Source organism: Ambystoma mexicanum, chromosome 13, assembly GCF_040938575.1.
Source record: "Ambystoma mexicanum isolate Mex_15411 chromosome 13, UKY_AmexF1_1, whole genome shotgun sequence".
NCBI classification, from domain to species: Eukaryota; Metazoa; Chordata; class Amphibia; order Caudata; family Ambystomatidae; genus Ambystoma; species Ambystoma mexicanum.
Genome location: NC_090938.1, coordinates 340,138,468 through 340,157,125, shown reverse-complemented (window position 1 = coordinate 340,157,125; position 18,658 = coordinate 340,138,468). Strand labels below are relative to the sequence as shown.

The following is an 18,658-nucleotide window of genomic DNA, read 5'->3' as shown; positions in this document are numbered from 1 at the left end:
GTAAAACCATGAATCCCATAGTTATATTCAAAAGCAGCCAACCAATCTAAAATATCAAGTCTCACCTCGTACATACTCGCAGCTTCTTTAGGCATGCTAGGCCTCTTAGGACTGGAAGACCTAGAAGACTCTGGGAGAGAACCATTTTCAAGAGTCAATTTCTTCATTTCAAGTCCATGATTCAATTCCATTTCTCTGAGCCTGAGTTCTTGATGTTTACTATCAGTTTGCATTTGAATTCTTTTGAACTCTAACTCAAGTCTCATTTTTTCAAGAGAGACACATTCTGGACTCAGTACTGGACCTGGCAGGGTCCCTGTGGTTATAGCTTGAGGACCTAAAGCAAGTAGAGGTGTAGTGGGGCTCACATCCTGAGACTCCTCTGACTCTTCTAACTCATCAATAACATTAGAGCCAGACTCTGAATCATTATCATTCTCATCAACATTATCCACATTTGCTGGGGGGATAGGGGTTATAGCTCTAACTCCCAGTCTGTCATGGCCACAGGGTGAGAATCACAACTGACATCACTTAAAGGGTCCAGTTGGACCCAGTGCTGGTGCCTTTGGCACCAGGCTCATGAGAAAGTGTGCTCTGCACACTTGTTTCCTAGGGCACGTGCTATTTCATCTCTTGCAGAGCCCCCACGTGCATCCAGTCTGGGCATGGCCATAAGAATGCATTGGGCTACACGTGCAGCATCTTCTGGGAGTGGCAGGGTGGAGCCATCAAGCAGAGCAAAGGGGCGTGGCTGGGACCAGGCTATTTAAGCCTGCCTCGCCCGCATGCCAGCGCGTCACGTTAATCTGCTCATGCAGCGTAATGCTCACTGCCATATGAAACGCTTCTTACCTGTTTCCAGCAAAACCATTGCTGAAGCACATCTTACCTGTTTCCATCAAAACCATCGCTGAAGCGCATCTTACCTGTTTCCAGCAAAACCATCTCTGAAGCGCATCTTACCTGTTTCCAGCAAAACCATCGCCTGAAGCACATCCTACCTACGCATGAAGCGCATCTTACCTGTTTCCAGCAAAACCATCTCTGAAGCGCACCTGTTTCCAGCAAAACCATCGCCTGAAGCGCATCTTACCTGCTTTCAGCAACACCAGCTACCATCGCCTAGAGCGCACCTACCTGACTCCAGCCATAATATCGCCTGCAGCGCTCCTTACCTGTTCCGCAGTTTGAAGGCTTACGCAGGAGTTCTTCTCGGCCAGCATCCTCGCAGCTACAGTCACCCATCACCCGCCGACAGATCTTCAGACAGCTGCTCCTCGTCTAGCATCGCCAGGCCATACCTGCAGGAGAAAAGGACAATTAAGGTCAGAAACTACATAAAGACAATTCGCTAAGGTTGCACGCTACATAACCCGCGTGCTGACCGTAGGTCCCAAACTTACTGTCTATTTGGGACATTGTAAGCTCCTTAGGGCTCTATTCGGGCTCACTTCCAGCAGCGCGACTCCGCTGGGTCTTCATCACATACTGGGGAGAAAGAAAGACATTACTAGGGATATGAACACTAATCATGGGGAAAAGAAATTGCTAATGAATACGGACGATAATCATTGTTGAAGAACACTTACCTTAGAAGTGGATCAGTCACAGCCGGTCTGGGCTGCAACGCACATGGCCCAGTGAAGGAACTAGGCCAAATTAAAGCGCCCCTAAACTCGAGAAGAAGGACGGAGAGCTCATCCTCATAGTTTAACAGGTGAGACTATATGGGCAAACGCATGCTCACCACGTTCTGGGAAGAAGGGTTTGAGAACTACAGCCATATCACAGCACCCTCACAACCTCTCGTTCCAACCACCAGAGCAGTTCACAACACAGGAGCAGGGGAAGAAGCCTGATCCAGGGGAGCCAGATCCTCGGAGTGCTGCAACCGTGCCCCAACATCCCCGCAGAGACCAGGTGAGTGTAACACAGTCTTTGATGATTCAACAATTTCTCAATCAATTCGTTTTTCTTGCCTTTAACAGAGAGAGACCTGACTTTACACATATCTTTCAGTTGATCTACTGTTAGAATGATCAGGGCTTCCTGTTTGAAGTTATCAATACCTGGCATTATAAAACAATTGCTTTTCTAGTGGTGCTTATCCTTGTGAAGGTTATTTGAACAAAAGTAGGAGCAGCACTCTCAATATAATAACTATACTTTATCCACACCACTGTACACCAGTGTTAGGCAGAATTGCATGCAGTACCCTCTGGGACCACCACACACAATTAGGACTACAGGGGTAAGCAAGACCAACCTTTGGTATAAGTCTGTACCACACAGTTTCTGGTAGCGAGCCGAGCAGCCAGGCTTATCTCAAGAGTGAATGTGAGCTGTTGGTTTATGGGAGCCTTTACTCGGTGGCCGGTCCAAAGATGACCGTGTTTTGGACGTTGTCACTGGGTGTGACTTCTTTGTTGTTGTTGATGATTGGGCCATTGTCTTTTGGCCCGACGACAGTCTCTTCGTGGACGGTGAGTTATCGTGGCCTAGTGGCCCTTGTTGAGAGGGAGACTGCGACTGTTGGACCACCGCGCCCTGTCCCGTAGACGACTCTGCCCTCTGCTTTGGTGCACTGGAGTTCTCACCTTGTTTAGACAATGCCTCCTGCGTGTAATGCCTCTTGACAGGTCTCTCTTCTGACCTAGATCTGTGGACCGACAGGGTTCGCTTTCCAGAGGCAGTTGTAGCTCTGACACTCCGTTAAGAGCCTGCTTCTGAGGCTGGATAAGTACCTTCATTGAGCTAGCAGATTAGGCGACGTTTCCCGTCCTTGAGGGTTTTTTGCGAGAATCCTAGGCAGATTTCGCAGTTCTCAGACGAATGATTGGTCCAGGTGCTTGTCTCCTTCATAGATGTTTTTCAGGTCACAAGTTCCACAGGCCCTAAACAAGGACTTTTTAAACGTGTAGATAGGATAATTGTGTTTTGTACGATTAACCTTTATTTGTTGAAAAGAACTTCTCTCTTTGGAGAGACGAACACAAGGATTCCTACCAGCAGGAACTATACACTCAATGTCCTATTGGTGGGGACCAAAATCACCCACAACGATATGGGTAGGACACTCAAAGTGTCGAAGTTTTCCTTTAGGAAATGTATTATAATATAAGTAACAGGGGATTCCCAGCCTCTCCACTGGTAATATTCACAGCACTATCTATGAAAGATAAAATGCTGGAGAAGCTAGTATTACCTACCGGCATGACGTGAGGCTACAGGAGACACAGCAGGCACCCTGGCAGAACCGCTGGGAAGCCGGTAGCAGCAGCAAAGCTACCAGAGACGCGGTCGGGACAAGCAGCACGTTTTACCGGCGGGTGAACACATAGCTGGCAGGGGAGCTGAGAGAAGGTCTGCAGAGCAGGAAACGCTGTCCCAGAGGGAAAGCTTCACCACAGCAGCATGCCACGGGTCGGGAACATTACCAGATACCAGTGAGTCTGTCCAGAGCCATTGGGGACCCTGGGGCATATCGACAAACATGTGGGCAATTCAGAAACTATTTTGAATACCGAACAAGTGAATTACTAAGACAACATTTACACAAATCCTCATGTATGAAATGTCAATATGGGCGAAGTTGGAGCAAGTGTTATCACAAGCAGATGAATGTTGATGAAGAAGTTAAAAGACAAAACTTAAACAAATCTCTCCATATATGAGATATCAATGTGGGAAAAGTTGTAACAAGTAGTACCCCAAACCAATGAAGTATACACAGTAAAGGAATACAACTGTGCTATACGAAAAGACAGTGATAACATTGAAAGAAGCCCTGGTGAAAGAAGCGCCCAGGTAGTGAGAAATTTGAGGCAGATACCTGGTAGAGAAGCATACCAGGCGATCTTTAAGACCCCAGAGAGGGATTCCGGGCAAGGGAGTATACAAGACAATCCATTCGAAATATAAGGAAGAATGGAACATTGTGTCAAGATACCTGGCCAGGGAGTATGCCAGGAATCTAAGAACTAGGTGAAAGGAAGCCCTGGCAATCGAGACAACAGGCAAGTTGAAGTTGAAAAAGCATGTTAAAAGTGTGGGATGATACCTGGCAGGAGAGTATACCAGGGAATCAGATTAATCTACTAAAGGATTCCTGATAGAGGAGTATACCAGGAAGTCCACTAAAGTTAAAGGAAGAAACGTATATACTTTTATAAAACACATGGCAAAACAAATATACCAGAGACTCTAAGAAAACAGGCAAGTGAAAGTTGTGAAATTGAACAAATCCAAATACCTGGTAGAAGGATTATAGACAAATACCTAGATAGTTCACAGGAGGACTTCTGATGGACAAGTAGATCAGGTGGTCCGCTAATGTATCAAAGAGATTGAAGAGAACTATATGTGGAACCTCTCATTGTGAATAAACCCCTTTCATTTGTAAACTCAGTGCAAAGAAATCTCAGAAAGAGCTAAATTGTGTGGGATATATCGTTAGCACAGAAACCTCCTGAACAATGTATAAGGAACCAAAGTAACTGTTCTAGAGAGACACTTTTTGCCATCCTTAAGGAATTGTTGTTCGGAAAAATACTTTTGCCATCCTACTTGTGATATCCACGGGAAGGGAACCACCTTCTGGATTCTAGGATTTCTCCTTGGAAAAGACTATTTTTGTTAAATTGTTCTACTTACTTTAATTATGAACACTTTTTGGCAAAGTTAATCCAGAGAAATTTCCCTGTACCCTTAGTTGTTCATTTCTAGTATGAGGGTCAGATTAGTATGTTTTGGATACAAGGACATTGTGTATAATTTTGACGAGACACTGGGCCTCATTAGGGCCCCCCCAGCGGTAAGAGTGCCGGTGCAACCGGCGGGTTGCCGCTGGACCCGTAAATATTTACCGGCGCCTGACTTCCTGGTGCCACCGGGCGATTACAAACCCGGCGACCCAGAAAGTCAGGCGGCGGTAAAATGTAAGTCCCCATTCCCATAGAGTCCTATAGGACTATGTGAGTGGGGACCACAGAAGAACAAGTTACTTTCTTACCTGGTAACGTTCTTTCGATGGGATGGTCCGACAACGTATTCCATATCTATGACATGTAATCACCACAGCTGTGCTGCTTAGGAAACTTTTTTCGGCGTCTGCGTCCTGCGTCGGTGACGTCGATGCGCCGTCGTCGAGGGCCTCGTCCGACGTCATCCGATGTGATAAGTAGGACGCACGACGCCCGTAGCCTCAGTTGTAGTTTTTTCCCCCAGAACGTGTGACACTAGTCAACTGCCAGTCAGACACAAAGCCTTGCGGAACGTAAGCTGCAATCGCAAAAGAAATTCTGCAGCGGGGAAGGCAGGGCGGGAGCGATATGGAATACTTCGTCGGACCATCCCATCGAAAGAACGTTACCAGGTAAGAAAGTAACTTGTTCTTCGAGGGGATTGGGTCCTCCGACGTATTCCATATCTATGACAGACTCCCAAAGCAGTAACAGAGCAAGGAGGAGGGAAAGAATTTAGAATCAAAATTTAGAATAGCCAATCAAATAGCAGAGCAAAGGACCGCCTTGCCAAAGGCCAGATCCTGTGCTCGGATGGAATCGAGGGAATAGTGACGTACAAATGTATGTACTGAAGCCCAGGTGGCTGCATCACAGATGTTGCGAATAGGAACACCCCTCTGCAGGGCAGTAGACGCAGCCATACCCCTGGTAGAATGGGCCAGCAAGCCAGCCGGTGGGTCCTTAACCGCCAAGCGGTAGCACTCCGAGATGGCCAAAATAATCCAGCGAGACAAAGTCTGTTTCGTCACAGCTTGCCCCAAACGCTTTCCAGCGTACCCAATAAAGAGTTGATCGTCCACTCTGACCCGGGACATGCGTGAAACATAAAAGTTTAAAGCTCTCCTAGGATCAAGCCTATGGAGCCGCTCCTCTTCCTTACCAGGATGCGGAGGAGGATAGAATGCCGGAAGAACAACCTTCTGGGCCAAATGAAATTCCGTCACTACCTTCGGAAGAAAAGAAGGACGAACTCTAAGGACAACCCTGTCCTTGTGAAAAACAGTGAAGGGTGGCTTAACTGAAAGTGCCTGTAACTCACTCACTCTGCGAGCGGAAGTAACCGCAACTAAAAACACAGTTTTCAGCGTTAACAGCCTCAAAGGGCAAGAATGTAAAGGCTCAAACGGAGCACCCATAAGAAACTTAAGAACAAGGTTTAAATCCCAACCGGGCACCAGGAAAGGTGACAGAGGGAACACATTAGTGAGCCCTTTCAGAAACTGTGAAATTAAAGGGATTTTAAAGTAAGAACACTCTTCAGACGAGCGCTTAAAGATGGACAGCGCCGCCAGGTAACCTTTAATGGTACCCACTTGCAAGCCCCTGTGGGCCAAAGAAAGTAAAAAGGACAGAACCATGGGGATGTCACATGCAAAAGGATCCACATTCTGAACTCTGCACCAGTCGCTAAACTTACGCCAACGGCAACGGTACAGAGACTTTGTTGCTGGCCTTCGGGCCGAAAGCAACACCTCCATCACGTCTTCAGGGAGGTCCCAATCCCTATACCTCAACCTTTCAGAAGTCAAGCGTGAAGGTTGAGGGATCTGACCTCTGGATGGAGAACCTGACCCCCCCCCTCCCGTGAGAGCAGATCGTCTCGGTAGGGAAGACGACGCGGAGGGCAGATGGACAAGTCGAGAAGGTCCGGGTACCACGTCCTCCAAGCCCACGCCGGAGCAATGAGGATCATCCGGGAACCGAACTTCCGTAACCTCCGCAGCACTTGCGGGATGACGGGGACTGGAGGAAACGCATACAGCAGCGGGAATGACCACTCCACCACGAACGCGTCTCCTAAGGCTCCTTTTGGAGGAAATTCCCGCGAGCAAAACCTTTCGCACTTCCGGTTGACACTGGAGGCGAAGAGATCCACTTGAGGGGTCCCCCAAAGGGCGAAGATTTCCAGGAGAATCTCCTGAGCCAACTCCCACTCGTACCTGCCAGAGCGTCCGCCGTCACGTTTTCGTCTCCGGCCAGATGAACTGCCGAGATCGAAACTTCCTGCTGGATGGCCCAGAACTCGAGCTGCATCGCCTCCCTGCACAGAGGAAGTGACCCTGCCCCCCCCCCCTTTTTGTTGAGGTAGTGCATGGCCACTGTGTTGTCCGTCAGGATCAGGACACTCTTTCCTCGCACAGTCGGCAGAAAAGCCTTCAGGGCTAGCCTGACGGCCCTCAGCTCCAACAGATTGATATGGAGTCTGGACTCCGACGGAGACCAACGACTGCTGACTCTCAGCCCGTTGGCATGAGCTCCCCAACCCGTGAGGGATGCATCCGTCACAATCGTCACCTCCAGCCAGGGAAGCCAAAATGGAGCCCCCTTCATCAAGTTGCCTTTGACGGCCCTCCACAGAAGGTCCCGGGCGACCGAGGGCGGCACCTGAACCGGGTCCGACATCCTGCCGGAGGACTGCGATCATTGCGTCTTGAGCGCCCACTGCAAAGATCTCATCCGCAGGCGAGCCTCTGCAACCAGAAGAATGCAGGATGCCATGAGGACGAGCAACCTCAAGAACTCGAACGCTGGGAGCATCTGGGCATGCTGAAACTTGTGCACCATCTGCTGAATGTGAAGAGCCCTCACCTGGGGAGGAAAACACTGCCCCAGGGAAGTGTCGAGCACTGCTCCGATGTACTGGAGCCGCTGTGTTGGCGTCAAATGGGACTTCTTTAAATTGAGGGAGAAGCCCAGCCTGTGAAGGGAGTGGCAGGTGACGGACAGATGATCCAGGACTTGCTCGGGAGAGCTCCCCCTGATCAACCAATCGTCCAGGTAGGGGTAGACGTGAATCCCCCCTTGCCTGAGATGCGCTGCCACCACCACCATGAGCTTGGTGAAAACCCTCGGGGCGGAGGTCAATCCGAACGGCAGGACCCGAAACTGAAAGTGCGAGTCGCCAACCGCGAACCTCAGGTACTTCTTGTGCTTGGGATGGATCGGCACATGGAAGTAAGCATCCTTGAGGTCGAGTGACACCAACCAGTCCTGAAGCTGAAGGGCCTGGAGGACTTGAGAGAGAGTAACCATCTTGAACTTGTCCTTCCTGAGGAGTTTGTTCAAACCGCGCAAGTCCATGATGGGTCTCAATCCCCCGTCTTTCTTCGAAATCAAAAAATAAGGGGAATACCTTGTTCCACTCCGCTACAGGCACCAGTTCTATTGCACCTTTCTCCAGCAGGGCTTGAAGTTCCTGCGCAAGGAGCGGATCCGGACTCTGCAAAGAGAGGTTCCCCGGTGGATTGTCGCGAGGCCTGTGCCGAAAGGGAAGACAGTAGCCGTGGGTTATGATCTCCAGAACCCACACATCTGAAGTAATGGCTTGCCACTCTACAAGATGCTGCGCCAGCCTTCCCCCAACCGGCGATCCATGGGACATGGCCTCATAACTGAATGGGAGCGGCTGCGGCGTTACCTGAGGGCAAAGAGGCAACTGCCCGAGCGGCCTTGGCACCACGGGTACCCTGTCGTCCACCTCTGGTACCCCTGCGTTGGCCTCTTTGACTGCCAGCTCCTCTCGCTTTACTGAAGGAGTAATAGCGAAAGGAACCACCCCTCCACTGCTGTCCCCTAGGACGAAAAGGCAGAGGTTGGCGAACTGCAGCGCCCAACGACTTCACTGCAGCTTTTGAGGTCTGCAACCTCTCAAGGCTCTCGTCAGCCTTGCTGCCAAAAAGGTGTTCACCGTCAAAGGGCATGTTGAGGAGCCGGGACTGCACATCAGGAGCAAACCCCGACTTCCGCAACCAGGCAAACTTGCGTATTACGGTGCTCGCCGCCATGGACCTACTGACGCATTCAGCTAAGTCCAAACCCGACTGAACGGACTCACACATGGCATCCTTACCATCCTGGACCATAGCAAGGAAACCATCCCGTTCGTCCCCTTGGGGAATATGTTCAGCCGCTAATGCAACACAGTTCCACAGAGTGTGTGTGAAACGAGACAAGGCACAAATGGAGTTGGCCGCCTGAAGCGCCATACCACCAGAAGAAAACACTTTCTTCGCCCAGCCATCAAAACGTTTGTCGTCCCTATCAGGAGGGATGGTAGGGTACGACGCCTGCTTTGCCGGGGCCTTGGCCGCCTGCACCACCAAACTCTCCGGAGTGGGGTGCCTGGTCAAGTAGCAGGGGTCGCTACTGGCTGGACGGTATTTTCGCGACAAGGATCTGCCCACCGCCGGGAGACTCTCCGGAGCAGTCCAAGCCGCCGCCACCCTTCTCTGTAAAGCCATATGGAACGGCAGTACCGGATCAGTTGGGGGACCAACATCAAGGATGTCCGTCAGATCATCCTGCACAAACTCCCCTGGGGGAGCAGACCATCCCAAGTACTCAGAAACCCTAGCCATAAGGCGCCGGTACGAGGAATCGGCATGAGAGCCAGGCTCAGGCCTACAAATCTCCACCTCTGGAGAGGTGTCCAGTCCACTGGCATCATGCAGTGACTGTCTCAGATCGTCAAACTGACTATGGCCCGAGACAATTTCATCTGGAACCTGACTAGGAACCAGGCCATCAGAATCCTCATCCGCCTCTGAAATATAGTCCAGGTGGCGAAAAGAAGGCACCCGAGAGTGCTTGCTCTTAACCAGAGCCTTCCTAGGGGGTTCTCCCGTGCCACGGGGTACCTCCGACACGAAAGGCGTCGATGGCGTCAAACGAATCGGCGCCGGCGTCGAGAGAACCGGCATCGGCGCCGAGAGGATCGGCGTCGAGGAAATCGGCGTCGACGTCAGATGCAGCGCCTCCAGCATCGGCGGCGTCGACACAGCCCTCGAAGCCGGAGCCCCGAGCGTGTCCCTCGACGACCTGAGCGTCGACGGCTTCGACGACTTCCTCGGAGCCAGAGCCTCGAGAAAGCCTGTCGACGCCCTCGACGCCTCAGACGTCGATGTCTTCCTCGAAGACCTCACAGGTGCATGCGGTCTCGAACGCGTCGAGGACCGGGACCTGGAACGGGTACATCGAGAACGAGCCTCCTTGTCCGAACGGGACCTCTCCCGTGACTCGTGCCGACCACTCTAGCGAGCGGTGTCTCTCGACCCCTCACGACCGACCCCACTCGGGGGCGCGGACGGCTTAGTACCCTGCGACTCAAGAATCGCCAGCATTTTCTTCCCGAAGGAAGCCCATTCCTCCGGCGTCACACGGCTGGTGGGGTAAGCGACGTGCCGGGCAGAGTCCTCCGAAGAGGACCTGGAAGACGACCGGTGTCGGCGCTTCCGAGAATGCATCGAAGAGGCTGAGGAGTGGCGAGACCGACTCCTAGAAGGAGACCCACGAGACTTCCGACGATGACGCGGAGAGTCACCCCTCGAGTCATCCGTCGAAAGCCCCGCAGACTTCGACTTCCTGGGCTTGGACACCCGACCTACCGACAACTTCTTCTTACGTTTGCGTAAGGCTTTGGACGTGAGCGACTGGCAGTCGATACAGTCATCCGTGTCGTGGGCCTCCCCGAGGCACCAGAGGCAGGCGTCGTGCAAGTCCGTCACCGACATCTTGGACCCACACCCGCACTTCTTGAAACCCGGACGTGGGGTCGAAGACGAAGTAGAAGACATCTTCACACGAAGGATTTTCACAAAACGAAGAGGTTCGAAGAACAGAACTCCAAAGAGTCAAGGCGCTAACCGAGATTCACGAAGCAACACGTTCGCGGAAAAAACGGAACTGAGGCTACAGGCGTCGTGCGTCCTACTTATCACATCGGATGACGTCGGACGTCGGAAGAGGCCCTCGACGACGGCGCATCGACGCAGGACACAGACGCCGAAAAAAGTTTCCGAAGCAGCACAGCTGTGGTGATTACATGTCATAGATATGGAATACGTCGGAGGACCCAATCCCCTCGAAGCACTGGCACTGTTGCTAACGGTGCCGGTGCTTCCGTGACCAGGCTTCGTACCGTGGCCGCTGTGCCCGACAGGGTCAGGCCTGTTGGGGACGGTGGCTCCTGGAGGCAGACCTGTATATGCCGGTCCGGAAACAACGGTGCTGATAAGCTTACCGGCACCCTTGTTTCCGGACCGGCAGGGTCAGACTGAGGCCCACAGACTGATCTTTAGTTTTAGTGTCCTATGTAGGGAAACTCTCTTGAAGGATAGGGACAGAGAGGACTTTATTCAACCGTTTTAGTTTAATAAAGATGTCTGATGTTGAAAACACTACCACTTTGTGTCCGCCTGTTATTTCTGACCCCTCACAGATACTAGGCCCTTCCCTCACATTACCCCTTGGCACATGGAGTCAAAATAATCCTGACATTTTGCTCACTGAGTTTTTCCACTATTCGAACATATTTTGTTTATGTCTGTACACAAAGGGTACTTAAACTATATTTTTGTTTCTGAGTTTTAGTTCTGGGAACACAATGACAGGCTGAAGTTGTACAGTTCTATCTCATCTCACCCACTAGTCCTTCTCCTGTAGATAATCTGTGACTTGCCATTCATTCCCCAGTAAATTACCTCTGGTCGGCCCTTACTTACCCTGTATCTTCGACTTCTCAGCTTTTTCTCCTCTTTCTCTTTTAGACTCTTGAATGGGTTCATGGAGTTGCGATATTCTCTCCGCTTTGTCAGGAAATAGGCCACACACGCACCTAAATGGGATGGAGGACACAGTAATATAATGCTATTAAACAGTTTATTTATTTATAGAACTCACAGGAAAGCAATGCATTTTTGGCACAAAAAATCTAAAAGAATGTCAAATTGATAGAGCAGAGGACATGGGTCCATGACAATGTGGTGAGACAATGTGACTTGAATACCAGATGCTGCAGGGCAAGGTGGAATCATAGATCAGGGATGAGGACAGGAAAGAATAACATAGGAACGGGATAGTGGAGGAAGTGATAAATTAAGGAGGGAGGGGTGATGGAAAAGTCCTGTAGGATTGTCAGTGAGGGTTGGGAGAGAAGGAAGCAAGGTGATGGAGTGACTGAGTGCTAGGAAACAGGTTCTTCAGAAAGGGGGAAGGCTTTGAGGTTAGACTTAAATAGTGGTAGAGTTGGAGAAGTACAGAGAGGGAGAGGAAGAGCATTCCAGAGTAGGGGAGCAAGGAGAGGGAGAAAGCAGACACAAGGGGAAGTGCAGGGGGCTTGAGTAGTGGCAAGGAGGAGAGCTGAGGATGATAGTAATGAGCAAGGGGGAGAGTAGCAAGTGAGGTGAACAGATAGGTAGAGTGGGATAAGTCCATGGATAGTTATGAAAATGATGAGAAGAAGTTTATACTAAGCTCTTTGTTTCCTAGATAGCCAGCCAATCCGGCGACAGGCAGAGGTGGTAGAGGCACAGAGAGACAGTTTGAAAAGTGTGAAGACTGCAAAGTTGAGAACTTTGTCCATTGGTGAAAAAGCATAGTTTGGAAGTCCAAAGGGGAGATTGGCATAGTAGTCAAATATAGAAAGAACTAAGGAGGACTACCTGCTTAGCAGTATTGAAAGGAAGAAGATGACAGATTGTTCTGATATTGAGGAGGTTGAGTCTGCGTGCAGTGTTAGATTTGGAGAAGAAGAGCGAGAAGTTGTGAGATGGGCTGAAGATGACACCAAGGTGATGAGTTGAGGCAGAGTAAGGAAGGTTGTCAGAAGGGAAGAGAACGTCTGTTTGGCTGGAAAGTAGAGAACTTCGCGCTTAGTGGAGTTGCGCATGAGTGAGTGAGACGCCATCCAATATTTGATGACGAAGAAACAGTTTGAACTTTTTGAGAACAGCTTGTCGGATAAAGAGGAAAGGAGAGGAATAGCCGAGTGTAGTCAGTGAAGAGTTGATAGGAGAAGCCATAAAAGGAGATCAAGGCGACAAGAGCTGAACTATAGAGTGTGAAGAAAAGTGGACCAAAGAGAGACCCTTGGGAAACACCAACAGCAAGGGGGGGAGCAGTGAGTGTGGAGTTAAGGTTGTTCCAGGACACATGAAAGTGTCTATGGGCAAGGTAGAAAGCAAACTAAGCAAAGGCCTTATCTGCGATGACAAGAAGAGATAATGCAGAGAGAAGTCAGAATGGTCAAGCGTATTGAGAGGTTGAGAAGAATAAGAATAGATCAACGGTTCGCATGACGTGCGGAAGAGATGAAGTTGCTGACATTGAGGAGAGCTGTCTTGGTAGAATGCAGAGGTCGGAAGCCAGATTGAAGAGGGTTCCGGAGGTTGAGAGTATGAAGGAAATCAGTGAGGCGACTGAATACTACTCGCTCTAGAATTTTGGAAGTGTTGTAAAAGAGAGACCGGATGAAAGTTGCCAGGTTAGGAACGAGACACAGTTTCTTAAGGGGAGGGGTGACAGTAGCTGACATATAGGATGAGGGAAATGTAGCATGATCAAGAGAGGAGTTGAAGAGGGAAGTAAGATGTGGAGCAACACTCGGAGCTATGTGCTTCACAATGTGTGGGACAGTTGGTCAGTGGAGGCACAGGATCGGTAAGTCATGAGGAGTAAGGCAAGAGTCTCATCAGGGTTGGCGGGTGTTCAGATGGATTTCTAAAATCTGGCCTGGTGGACAGATTTCAAGAGGCCTCCCTTGTCATAGTGAACAGGGGACTCTGGGAGTTTAACCAAACCAAATCAAGATAAGCGTGGAGTGTGGTCAAGGCTAGTCTCATGAGAAATGAGTGAGGTCAGGCGTTCACAATGAGTCCACACAGTGAAATACACAATGATTCTACTTAGACATTGGGGGTCATTACGACTTTGGAGGTAGCCATGCCGCTATTTGCGACATTACCGGGTACCGGGTCCGGGTTCCTTGAATGAGGAATTACTGGGCCATCTCTTGAGCATAAAACGAACCCAAGGGGCGGCCTTGAAGATAGTGCTGAGTACCCCGTTAGAGTATATGTGTGCTGCTTTGCCTCTGTATAAAGATAAGATCTTGAAGCAGTGGGTGTCTGAAACAACCCTCCCCGTGTCTCGATCATGGCCCGAGCCAAAGAAATAATGCGACACATGTGCATGTTTCTGGCATCACGATGTAAGGGTAAAAATCTTCAAAAGAGGAAGGAGGGGTCAGAATTGTGGAAAATAGTGGAGATTTAGAGGATGCTACCGCGAGTCAGGCGAAGTCATCCACGGGAGTGGCCATGGTGGAAGGCAAAAATAACCCATGGCCCCACCCGGGACGGATTGTCGTACCTCATCCAAACAAGGTGCAGAAAACAATGAGCACAGCACCACACGCCAACCCCCGCTAGGGTGCTACGGCACCCGTGCGGCTGCACCTGTGCTGCCCTGGGCTACACAAACCCCACGTATGCCCCCCGCCTGCTACTGCCCCACCCCTCTCACTATCATCGGCACAGTATAAAAATATTCCCAACACAATGCTCTTTGACAAAATCAAGCAAAATGGAGAGGGGCCTGGGATACGAAAACCCAGGAGGTAGAAGATGTTTTAAAAGCGGCACAGGAAGAATTGGCACGATTGAGACTGGAAAAGAGGGAAGGTCAGAAAGCGTTATGTGGCTTGGACAAGTGGAGGACGGGAGATATTTTGTTTAGGATCGATAGCACAGCTATCAAGGATGCACATTTGGAAAAGGAGGGCAAGGGAGTTGAAAGACAGTGAGCAGGAAGTTTGGATTACGGGAAAGTAAGGTCAGAAGATGAGAAGGGTAAGGATGCAGGGAAAGAGGAATGGGATACAGCGGATGAATAGGGGAAGGAGAGGCCCCACCCTCGATATCACAGCGAGTGGAGAGTTTATGGGGGCCCTGATTGCAGAATGGATATGGGTGCATAGCGGTAGCTAAAGGGAAAGTTGTGGAGAACAAGATAAGGAAGGTGACAGGGACACAGTTCCCCTTACTGCACAAAGGGCCAGGGGGGCAACAGTATATTCAGTGGCCATGGGTGGACAACAATAACCTAATAAAACATTTGCTGTCCCATACTACTGGGGCAGGGAAATGGATCTACACATTTGAGAAGCAGATGGCGGGGGGTCACCCTAGCTGTGGGAGATCTGAAGAGCTTATTTGTCGCTATACTGGGGGACCAGGCAGATGACATTTGGGTAAAGGTGGGATACCTGGGTGTACGATTGGGGAAGACATTCATGACGGCGCCCACTTCAACATTAGAGCACAGGTGTGGGCAGCCCAGCACCATGTGTATCCTGATACTATAGAGAACTCATGGTGGCAACAGTAAAGACAGACACGTGATGACAGTTCAAGGGTGTTTATTAAACTGTATAAATGGGTGAGAAAAATGCCTAATTTAAACCTAAACCTAAGATGGGAGCAGGCTACAACCATCCAATAATAATAAGGCAGTCCTAGTGGCTTCTCGTCTACACACAAAAAAAACGATTGCCAATCCTTGCCGCTAAGTTACAAAAATAGTGTGGGATAATGTTCACCAGAAAAGAGAAAAGTGTTTGCAAAATGATAAGTCAGGATGGTATAGCTGTGGTTTCCGTTCCCCACATTTTTAGCACGGGACAAGGCTGGACTCCTGAGCACAACACACAACTGGGCTTCTCCGGCATGAGGCTACAGTTATCTTCAGCCATATCAGGACCTTCTGTAGCCAAGTCTCTTTCATACAAAGTATCTTGCCTCCGGGGGCCTGATGTGTCAAAAATAACAAAAACAAAAGTTCCTTTCCGTAATCTTTTACATTGTGTGATGACTCTTCACCCCTGGATCCCCTCAACTGGGATCCGATCCTTTTGACAATGTTAGCCTCCCTCTGTTGGTTCACTACAGCCTGTCACTCTTTATATTTTCACCTGTAATGTTCATGCGTCTCAATGTCTTTTTAAACAATCATTCACTGCAGACATCCCTCAGCTGGGTTCACTTTTGTCAACACAGTGTTCATAGGGTTATTATGCTTCACCCCGACTTGCAGGCATCCTTCAGCCGGGTTCACATTTGCCAGATACACCATTCACTTTTCTTTATCACAATACGGGATTCATTTCCCTTAGGTTTCCTCTTGGCAACGTGTCAAAGACTTTCGATTGTACAAGGGGTTTTATATGACCCTTGTATGACCACTTTGACCTCTTTTGTCGGGCTCTCCTAGGACCTCCTGGTATGTGTAGTTTCAACAAATGGGGACCAGCCAGAGTCTTTCAAAAGAGCGCCCACGTGGCGTCGAACCACTCTGCAGCTTGTCTTTCCCTGGGTTTTCTTAAAAGTTCATTAACACTTTACTTTATCTTTGTTTACAAGTTATTTCAATTCATATTATGTTGCTGTTTGCAACCTTCGCTCAATACAGTCTGGCTTACTATCGGTTCTCCCTCCGACTCACTGGCTGTGTTGAACTCCTTGGCGTTTGTCTCTGGAGTCAACGATGGTACCACGGTAGCAAGCGCGTCGCCTAGCATTGGTTATCAGTGCGGAGAACCGCATGCACCGTTGACATCTGCTACACCACACGCCAGTTGTAGTTTCCGGTCTTATGATTCCATTCACACAGACTTCGCAGGTCTGGGTCGAAAAGGGCAAGGACACTTCCCTCCTTTTCATCCTTTCAGGTCTTGCTGCCTTTCACCTCCGTTTGAACTGTCGTCTTGAAATAGATGCTTCCTCGTGCGTTTGGCCTTCCTCAAAGTGTGCTCTCGTGCTCCGCCTTTTATACCTGTGGGGAAAGGAAAAGGACCCTCAGGTGTATGTAGTTATTGTCAATTGCCGGACTCAGCTTGACCATTGTGTTGGGGCATGTCAGGTAAACGGCTCTGGTGTTAATCCATCATCTTTCACAGTGGTGTAAGAAAGGGTTTGTGTCGGAAAGGGGTGGGGGGGACAGAGCTTCTAAATTTCCTACGGGGTAGGATGGGGAAATGGTGTTATAAGGAAAGGGGTACCACGTCTCACCTGTCAGTGTCCCACTTCCACTCTCCGAAGACCCCCCCCATTCAGGTGATCCTCCCCCATTAGTCAACCCCCAGGAACTGGATACAATAGTGATGGCCGTGTCCTGCCCATACTAACAACACAGATTACATTTCTCTTGGCAAACACTGGCGCAGCAGCCAAACATACAGCATATCTCCCCATACCCGTGAATACCCAGTGATTGCGAAGATGCAATTGCAGTTACCACCACCCTATACTTTCTTGCCAACAGCTGAAATAATATAACTACAGGGGAGGGCTCCCCAGGAAGAAAACTTGTTATGGCAAAAGGGTGGGTTTGTGCAGTCACCTACTGATTTGGTTTGGAGGCAAGGCTCAACCGGGAAAGTTGGGATGCCTTATAAATTGCTGGTCATTGCTTTTGTCCAGCTGCATTATCCGTATCATGTGTCTTAACAGCATATTGCTGCAGATTTGCAGGAGGGCTGTTTGTCCCCAATCTGCACAAGCTCTTAAATGTGTTTGTCATCAATTGTACAGTGTGCCAGAGTTATAGCACTGGACAAACGCTTAGAACGTTAAGGGGCACCTTTCCCTGCCCTACTGGGCCGTCCAGGGAGCTCCTGTAACGCTCACCTGATTCCCGTAGAGGCGCCGGTCTTGACTGGGCGTATACCGTATCTTCAAAGGTGATGTGTAACACACGGCTGGTTTTTTGGGCTGGACCTCTGTGCACTGTATGTTTGACTCGAAGGGTAAGATGTCTGCAGATAGAAAATATGGGATTAAGGAACTGGGTTATTGAATGTCTCTCTCTTCTTCCCTTTCTCTTCTCCTGTAGAACCCCAAAGGTTAACGCTCTCACCTTAGGTAAGTGAACGCCGTGCTCTCCATCTGCCTCGGGGCAGGGTGCTGTAACCAGTTTCTTCACTGGATAAGGGGAGCAGGCCTCTTGACTTCAGAGGACTGCTGTCCATCGTTTACTGCACGAACGGTAAGTTTCGAGTAATTCTAATGTCTTTAAAGTCTTTAGTTATGATGTTTCTTGTTTTGCAGGGTTCCGGCGATGGCGGATTACGGGCTGAAGTGAGTTGAAGATGGAGCCCGTGTGATGAATAGAAGCGCCTGGAAGCACGTAAGTAAGCGCTAGTTGCCTGCTTCACGATGCGCTCTAACTGTCTTTTTATTTTGCAGGTACAAGTTCGGAGCGGCTGCAGGGTGCCGGAATACCCACTGGGTTAGATGTGGAAAGGAGTAATGGCACGTGAGTATTAAAGTTCCCCAATGTCTTTAAACGCACCTTGTTTTGTCTTTCAGATGTGGGATGCAGCGCCGAAGGCCTCCGGAGCGTGCGAAGAGTTGGTAAGCTTTTGTCTTTCAGATGCCGGAATGCAGTGTGAAGACCTCCGGAGCGCACGAAGAGTAGGTAAGCCTTTGTCTTTCAGATGCCTGAATGCAGCGCGAGGCGTTGGTGACAGCCGATGGACCAGGTAAGTGAAGAGCTGTCACTGAAGACCGTAATGCTAACCTGTTCTTTCTTGTCTTTATAGGTGTTGCTGAAGACTGGATTCAGGATGGTAAGCCTTTTTCCTTAGGCCCAGGATCAGATGCAGAAGACACGATAAGCGTTCTGCTGCAGAGGATGCAGAATAACGCAAAGCAAGATTCAACCATCGGGTGTGGTTTAAATAGCCTCCTGTAGTGCTTAGGTGTCTCCTTCCACAGCCACGCCTAGGTAAGAAAAGAGTTCCTGCTTTCCAGAAGAGTTCCAGTGTTCTGAATCTAGGGAGTGGCTCCTGCCCCACC

At 49.7% G+C, this 18,658-nt stretch overlaps 1 protein-coding gene across 3 annotated transcripts in view; it reads right to left on the bottom strand.

Moving 5' to 3' along the window:
• Positions 1-18,658, bottom strand: part of C13H14orf93 (chromosome 13 C14orf93 homolog) — an 881,501-nt gene that overhangs the window by 113,829 nt on the left and 749,014 nt on the right. For all 3 annotated transcript variants that reach the window (XM_069633839.1, XM_069633837.1, XM_069633838.1), the window contains one exon: positions 11,528-11,640. In XM_069633839.1, the coding sequence (XP_069489940.1) occupies positions 11,528-11,640 (113 nt within the window). The remainder of the gene's footprint in view (positions 1-11,527; positions 11,641-18,658) is intronic.